Here is an 8,678-nt window from a genome sequence, read left to right on the forward strand (position 1 = left end):
AAATCTTTTATTTTGAAAATCAACCGGATTCTCTCGATTATACTGAGCGCTAAAAGCAGTCCAGCGGCGTGTCACACGAGAAAAGCTGTATGTGGAACCTTTCTCTGCGAATGGATGGGATTAGTGCAGCAACAGAAGAACAGACGGAAAACAACTGCGGTCAAGTGAGCCGCTGTTCGCTCAGCCGCGGTCAAGCCAGCCGCGCTACAAAAAAGTCATGCGCCCGTATTACACGGTTTACGGCAGAGCATGGAACTCGGTGGAAGAGCTTTCTGTTGGAGCATTAGAACGTCAGATGTGCTCGGAGTAAAATGAAAAAGAGAAATAAAATTCCAAAACAAAACTACGTATTCTATCAGTGCATATTTGTACTAATAATCTGTTATTTATTATGTCCTTTCTAAAAAGAAATGTTTAGAGTTTTCAATAATGAAGTTAAATAAAGTCATTTAAAAAATAAATGAGTCCATAATTCCAGGCCTTAGACAGAAAATGCTTGTTCTACTGGTCACCCTCTATTACCTCGAGAAGACTTTTGCACTTTTACTATATAGTTTTTGATAAAATAGTAGTCAAACTTTGCATTTTTGACGAGAAATATGTTACGATGGTCATATTTGAATGTAAATAAATAGATTTTGGTCCATAATTCCAGGGCTTGGACACTATATGCTTGTTGTACAGGTCGCCCTCTATTACCTCAGAAAGACTTGTGTACTTTTACTGTACACCCCCACCCCCTCACCCCACCGGCCGGGCCGCGGAATAACTCCACACTGGCTGACCAGTCCACAGCCCCAAAAAGGTTGGGGGCCACTGATCTAAGTGACCCTAACAGCCCAGAACCTTTCAAAGGAGCGCCGCATCTAAAGTAACAAACACCTATTTGAGCTGGAATTTATTGAAGACAGGACAAAACTGGATATGGTATTCTGCATCTGAAATGAAAGTTTTTTTGGCTGATCATCCCTAGCTTTGTGGAGAAATTGAGTGTTGTGTTATACTGGAGCGGAGCTTCCAGAGCAGATTCTTCCTGGAGGGAGTGGTCAGCATTGTGCTGACGTCAGCACGTTTCCACCCGCTTGTTTTCATGGGAATGGGAGAGCTGCTGCAGGTTTTTAGAGGATTACTCTTAAATGCATGAATAGATCAAAATGGGGTTCTTTATAGTAAGGAATGAACTTTCTGATAAAGTTTTCCATCACACCATGTTATATCATGCCTTGTTTTTGTGGAACACATTGATAGACTGAATCCAATGACCTCTACGAATGCTGCAGGTGTTTGTGAATTCGCCTGAGCTGGGAACAAAACCACAGACCAAACAACCTGCGTTAAACAAATCCCAAAGACTGTTTAACCGTGTGAAAATCATCTCGTTCCCCGAACTCACTCAGATGACTCCCACCCTGACAGTGTGTCTCTCTGATTCTCTGTCTTGTGTATCTCTAATTATCCTTCTGCAGAAGAATAAAGCAACTCAGACAAAAGCAAGCTGAATGAAGAGTTTTTTTTTTATTCCACCAGAAGATACAAATTTCCACTACAATTTTAGAATGCATTTAAAACCTAAAAAAGTAGAATTTTCATGGTAGGGCCCCTTTAATGATTCGGTATCAAGACATAAATTCTATTACACTGTAAGAGTCTTGTTTTTGTAAAATCTGGAATCCTCTCTGGGAGGCTTCAATCATTTCCCACCAAGCAGAGACCCCAGAAAGATCCAGGACGCGCTGGAGAAACTATGTCTCTAGGTTGGTGAAAACATGTTGGGATTCCACAAGATGAGGTGGAAGAAGAGGCCAGGGAGAGGAGACTGAAGATCTTTGCTTAAACTTCTGATGAGTGAAAGAAAATGGATGAATGCAGATTCAGCATAAACACTGAAGTGTTTTATTTTACTTTTTGGATGATTTTCTTGAATTGTGACAGTGATGTAGACTGATGATACAAGAATAGATCAAACTAAACAGAAAGATAGAGTTCCTTTCATGAAGGTAATGAAGATGATAATCAGAGAAACAACACTGACAGCTGGAATCAGAATAATGATCTGTGTGTTTGGGTCCTGAACATGAAGTACAGGATAATGCATGACGAGATGTGCACTATCAGAAATGAATGGACCATGAGGAAACCTGAACTGTCCAATGCAAAAGTGGAGAGGTGGACAAGCTTTTTTGAATTCTGTTCATTCCTGATAATGGACACTTGTAAGGGCATTACGCTTATAGCCTACCACGATCACTTACAAAAAATAAGCATTTAGTCAATTTTTAGTACTTTAATCTTGTTATTTTTTAGGTTTAAATCATTTTTTCTATTTGATATGTGGTGAAACGTGTTGCCATAGTAATGTCTACAAAGCCTGCGCAAAGCTTGACTGTAGCAGCAAAGTAAAGCAGCATATATGTGCTGCTTATTACAAAAGGTTAAACAAATGGATCAATTCAGAGAGAAAGTTCACAGTTTTACCGTGTGTTTATGTCAGATGATGAAACAAAAGTTTTTTTCAAACATATAAAGTCTAAATTGTTCAATTCTTCCTAGTATCTTATTTCCTCATTCCTAGAATCTTGGTCTCTTTCTCCTCTGATGAACTTTATCCACTCCAGAAACTGTTCATCATGTTTCTACTGTTTGATTGGATCTCCAAATAAATTATGAAGCTAAATTAGATTGTCTCCTTCCAACCAACCAGCAGATGCAGTTGGTTGTTGACCAAAAGAAGAGACTCTCTGTCTTCTGTTGTCTATCTTTGAATTACCCAAAAGTTCTTCAGTGAATCCACAATTCTCACAGAGTCCAGCTGCTCTGTGTTGTCTGAACATTTTTAAGCTTTTTCAGCTCAAAGATATCCCATCCTCAGTGTCAGAAATTTAAATGATTCAGAGTAAAAATAATCACGCAGATTTAACTTCCATGTTATCATTTAGGAGCAGGAATGCTTTTGTTGTGTTTACCTGATTGTGTTTGTTACGATCCCAACCCAGAAAGGAACAGAAAGGTTGTGTAACGTTAAATAAAGATTCCCAGACCAGTCAATTCTAGACGTGTGCAGCTTTTAATTCAATGTTAGACAGCAGAGTAACTTCTAAGTGCTGTACAGAAAATAAAGAAAGTTTCAATGGAGTAAAGGTGTGGGAGAAACACATGCACAGAATGTCTGGTTTTTCAGAGACAAACAAAACAAAACCTCTCCAAAGGACAGTAACAGAAATGAGACCCTATGCTAACAGAAACTAATTGTGAACAACTAACACACACAACCAGAGTTTGTCACTCAAAGCTCTCAACAGAAGATCCAAAACCAAAGTCCACAGAAAAGAGGACTGGAGTGTTCCGTTGGAGCACGCACCAGGGGCAGATTCACCAGAAGAAATGTGTGACAAAAGCTGCCCAAGCTGCATTGGAAGACATCTCTCTTAAGCAGGTGTATGTCTTCTGCCATGGGTTCACTGATGGTGTCATCATGAGATCCAGGTGTAGGTGGGCGGGTCCTCAATCAGCTGCTTCTGCCGCTCCCTCTGCTCACCCACCTACAGAAACTCATTCACTCTTAACTCATTCACTCAGTGGTCCAAACTCAGTGACACAAGCACACATACAACTAACACAGAGTGCTGGATACATCTGAGGCAGTTATTGTGATTCATCTGCATCATTGTGTGTTTCTGTAGACCTTTAAGGATTGGGATTCCTGTTTTAGATCATTTTACATTGTTCCCTCTCTAAACGATTTATTATTTGACATGTGGATTTCTAGATTTCTTACATTGGAGAAGTAAGGGATAACACCTGACAAAATGTCCGTTATGAGAAATTAACGCACAATGCGTAGTCCTGAACTGTCGGACACGAAGCAGAGGACGGTTGCTTCTGCGAAGTGCTTTCATTTGTCATAATGCAAACTTTGAAGGGTATTATCCTGCTTACACCATGGTCACTTAACAAAAGAAAAAAATATTCAATCAACATTTAGTACTTTATTCTTATTTCTTCGGTTTTGATGGCTTTTTCACAAAAAGCAGACTATTTGATATGTGATGCAGCATGTTGTCACGGTAACATGGCAATAAGGCACAGAGCCTGAATGCTGAATGTGTCTGTGTTTGGACTCCCAGCAGAACTGTGCTGCTCTCTCATGTTCCTGTGGTTTCAGGAGGATCAGAAGAAAACACACTGATGTACTTCAGGATAATTGCACACGTGCACAACTCTACATTTCCTCTTTCATGCTGTCACTTCCTGCATGAATCTTTCATCTAATAACTGCAGGAATGTTTGTCATTTTCTTCCATCATTTCACACAGCAGTTCACCAAGTTCCTCCACTGCAGACAGAGACAGTCATGTTGATGTGAACATTAGAGAAACTCATCATGGAGCTGAAATATCATCCTGATTCACTCAGATGACACTTGAACAGCACACAGGTTTTTGTAGCACACTTTCTCACTGTGTGTACCTCATCTTTGGATCTGGAACTGGACTGCTTGTATCGGGTAAGAAGAAACATTTCTGCTCCTTCAACTGTTTGATTTCAAGTCAGTTTCTGCTGCTTCAGCTTCACATGTTAGTTTGTTCATCATTAGCAGAGAATTCATCAAGCAGCCATTGTTACAGAAGAAAAGCTGAATCATTTCTGCAAACATGTTGAAATCTCACTGAACAACTAAACTGATTCTTGATTTCTGCAAATATGAGTGAAGTTACAAATATTTAGAGTTTGATGATCTCACTAATTCTGGAACATCTGCTGGTTTCTGACAACAAGATCAGATCTGAACTTCAACTGAATTTAACTGAAGTTTGGAGACAAAATGGATAGACATTTTCTTCTGCAAAAAAAATGGTTCTCAAAGTTCAATTCAAACTAGAAAAGTCGCATTACCTGCGATAATGCTAGTGTGAATGCATTATCGCATTAATGCGGTTGTTGTAAATCGCGTAAATTGCTTAAATTTGCAGTAATTGCTTAAATTGTATAACGTGCATTAAGTGTATAAAGTGTGTAAAGTGCTTAAATTGCATTAATTAGCATTAATATCTTAAATTGCATTAATTAGCATAAATTGCGTAAAAACGTAAAATGTACGAATACCAAAAGTTTGTGCATTAATGTCCTGAACGTGCTGAACGTTTTGATACCAATATTGTAAAAGTTTTAAGGTGCAGTAAAAAGTTTTAAATTTTCCCATTGACTTAACATGGGCTGAAAATTCTAATAAATTTTGTAATATCGCGAAAACTGTAAAATTTGCGAAAACCAAAAATACAAGCAGTAATGTCCTTAACGTGCTGAACGTTTTGATACCAAGATTGTGTAAATCGCATAAAGTGAAAACAACATAAACTCCCATCACTGATATTATAAGGTTGCAATTCTGCCACAATTGGAATTCTAATTTGATATTAAACTATTTTACCTTTTAATGTTTTTTGGATCCAAAATATTAACATTTCATGATTTTTCCAAAGCTTCACACAAATTTTAATTGTTGACAAATTTTTCAATGACCTAAACATTGCGATTTTAATTTCCAAACTTTTCCAGGTTTTCCATAACCATAAGAACCCTGAACAACAAAGCTTTGTTCAGAGTTTGTTCACTCTACCATCTCAGTGGCCTTGTGGTAGAGTGTCCACCCTAAGTTTGAAAGGCTGTGAGTTCAAATCCTGGCAGAGTCATACCAAAGACTAAAATTGGGACTCAGTGCCTCCCTGCTTGACACTCAGCATCAAGGGTTGGATTGGGGTTAAACTACCAAATGGTTCCTGAGTGCAGCTGTGTCTTCAGCTCACTGCTTCCCCAGGGGATGGGTCAAACGCAGAGAACAAAGTTCACAGACCCAGACATCTGACAAAAAATTTGAATTTAGCTTTGGAAAATCGTTTTATGACAATTGTTTCATTATAAGCATGACGACTGGAATATAAAGTAAACATTTCAAATCAAATTTCTAAACCTTTTAGTTCCAAATCAGTTTGAAAGTAGAAATGATTTCCAGTTGTGGTTTCTTCTGATGACGGTTTGATGTTTGTCTGAATCCAGTTCATGAAGTGAACTTTGTGCTGCATTGATGAGGAGTTTAGTGATCAGAGTTGATGGAGTTTCCAGGATCAGACTGAATGCAGTTCTGGAAGCTGCTGTTGACTGTGTGAGTGTGTGTCTGTGCTGCTTGTTGCTGCTGTCAAACTTCAGATGAGTCCGTAGTGAAGCCCGTGGTGAGCGTGTACCCAGCAGCATCCAGAGTCCCTGTGGAGAGGGGCAGCTCCCTGCTGTGTCTGGCCTCAGCCATGTTTCCTCCTGTGGTCCAGTTCTCCTGGAAAAGACAGAATGACAACGGACAACCAGAGAACCTTCCTTCTACTGGGACAGAGCAGCTGGATCTCAGAGAGTCTGGACGCAGCGCCTCCATCCTGCTGATCCATCAGCAAGAGGACAGCTCCTATAAATACATCTGCTCCGTCAAACATGAGGGGGGAACAGTGGAGGTCCAAACAGAAGGTAATGAAGACTTGGTGACTGTGTTCAACAGAGAATTAGTTTCATGTGGAGATGCTGTCAGAGAGGGCAGATGAAGACTCAATCAGAATTCTTCCCTTTCCCCTTCCCCTTCATTTGGCCCTCCAAACGAAGAGTTATGAAAAAAAAGTGTCTCATAATTTGAACGTCACCTTCGTTCGATGACGTCATCAATAACTGTCTGTCCGCTAGCTTTAGGTTGGAGATTTCAGCGCTCAAATATATATAACAACATGGTCATGCTACAATAAAAAGTCTTTACTTACATTTACATGTAAACTTCTGTGGTTTAGAGCGCACCTATGTGAATAGAAATGCCTCTCAGAATGGCACAGTTTACACTTGCGACAGAGGACTTTATATCCCTCCGCTTGGAGGGTCAGATTTAAAAAATAATAATTCCAGACACACTTGCATTAAAAATGACCCTTCAAATGGAGGGATAGGGAGAAAGGAAGAATTCAGACTGGGCCGAACAAAACACCAACATTTCACTTTGCAGCTCCAAACGTCTGACTCTTTCTCTGTTTCAGAGCTTTGTCCATCCTTTAAGAAGATCTTCAATGACGCGAAGCTGCTCTGCCTGCTGTACACAGTGCTGATAGTGAAGAGTCTGGTGTACTGCTGTGGACTCTCTCTGCTGATGATCCTCAGAAACAAGGGAGCATCCACCAACTCCAAACATGCTGACTGACTGTTTTCTGATCCTCTTTTCTCTCCATCAAATCTCATCCTTTCATCTCATTCATCACTTTGATCACAACTCTCTAATGTTCTTAATGACTTGATACAGATTCTTCATCAAACTGTGTCAGTAGCTAGTTTGTGGTGAAGTAAAATTGCTTTTTTATTTTCAATGCAAAAATTCTGTTATTTACACTGTTCCCCTTTTTTTCTACATTATCTTCAACAATATTTTCAATAAACTCAAACACAATCTTCTTGTTCTATTTATTTAAAGATATTTAACTAAGTTTAGGATTCTCTTTGGTGCATTAAATTATACAAAGGTTCTATGAAGTAGAACATAGACAGAGAGCAGAGAGAGGTTAATGAGTGAACAGCAGATATGAATCTGCTCTCAGTGGTTTTTATTACAGGAAATGCTGCTGAAAGACGATCAAACTTCCTGCAGATGTTTTTGTTCTGCAGACTTCAAACCATTTTCTGTGGCTTCACAAATAAAAACAGAAAAAAACTTTTACTGTTCTTTAGACAAATATCTTAGTGATTTTCATTTTAAACATTGAATTCAATTTGATTAGAACCACAAATCAAAAATATATCTTCAAATTCCAGTACTTCATGAGATTCAGAACTTATGTAGCATCACCACCACTGTCTGAATATGAGAATACAATGAGGGTAAATATAGGAAGGTGTAGAGAGTAATGAGTACAGAAAAACATCAACATGAAGGGAAAACATCTGACAACAGACAACAACCAAAGTTATTATTGAGGGTCAAAGAAATAACTTTCAACTTGATGTTGTGACGACCAGGTCAAAGGTGTTCACACAGAAAACAATGTCTTAATGTCTCTAATCGGGCTGCAGAGTCTTTTTAGCTTTCATTAAAACTAGGGCTGTCAGATTTGTCGCGTTAAAAACGCGTTAATCTGACACGAGCTTGACGCCGACAATTTTTTTTGACGCATTAATCGCGGATTTTCCATAGACTGTATATAATGGAGGGACCTCATAGCTCGATAAGTCCATTATTTTTATAGTCAATAGGATTTTCTCATACGTGTCTTTCCATAATGCGCACGTAGGCGTCCCTCATCGTCCTCTCACCGGCTGCTCTCACTAGATCACGGGCGAGTCTCCAACCACCGAGCTGCGAGCTAAAACCGGCCCAGCGCTAGGACCTGGAGAGCTCCTGCACCCTAACATGGCTCCGGTTTGCGTCCAGTACCACGTCTGGTGGTACCGGCTCGCGTCCGGCGCCGCGTCCCGAGAGCTGCAGACCCCCGACGTTCCGAACAGCAAGCGCACCGGGGGACGTTTCAAATGTTCTGGAGGTTTAAGCGTGATCCAACCCCAGCATAGCGGTCTGTCTGCGGCATATTCATGGCGTGAGCTCCGCTGGACACGTCGCTGCATCGAGCTGCAGCCAGAGAACGTGGCGGCAGTAACAGACTGTCAAA

General features: G+C 40.0%; 1 protein-coding gene across 1 annotated transcript in view; it reads left to right on the forward strand.

Annotated features, from left to right (window-relative positions):
• The window catches only part of LOC112144211 (immunoglobulin lambda-1 light chain-like), an 89,025-nt gene extending 81,617 nt beyond the window's left edge, over nt 1-7,408 (forward strand). Inside the window, exons 2-3 of the mRNA XM_024268574.2 lie at nt 6,205-6,510; nt 7,062-7,408. Coding sequence (XP_024124342.1) covers nt 6,205-6,510; nt 7,062-7,222 — 467 coding nt within the window. The 3' untranslated portion in view covers nt 7,223-7,408. The remainder of the gene's footprint in view (nt 1-6,204; nt 6,511-7,061) is intronic.
• The last annotated feature ends 1,270 nt before the right edge of the window (nt 7,409-8,678 follow it).

Source organism: Oryzias melastigma, linkage group LG17 (genome assembly GCF_002922805.2).
Source record: "Oryzias melastigma strain HK-1 linkage group LG17, ASM292280v2, whole genome shotgun sequence".
In the NCBI taxonomy this organism is placed as follows: Eukaryota; Metazoa; Chordata; class Actinopteri; order Beloniformes; family Adrianichthyidae; genus Oryzias; species Oryzias melastigma.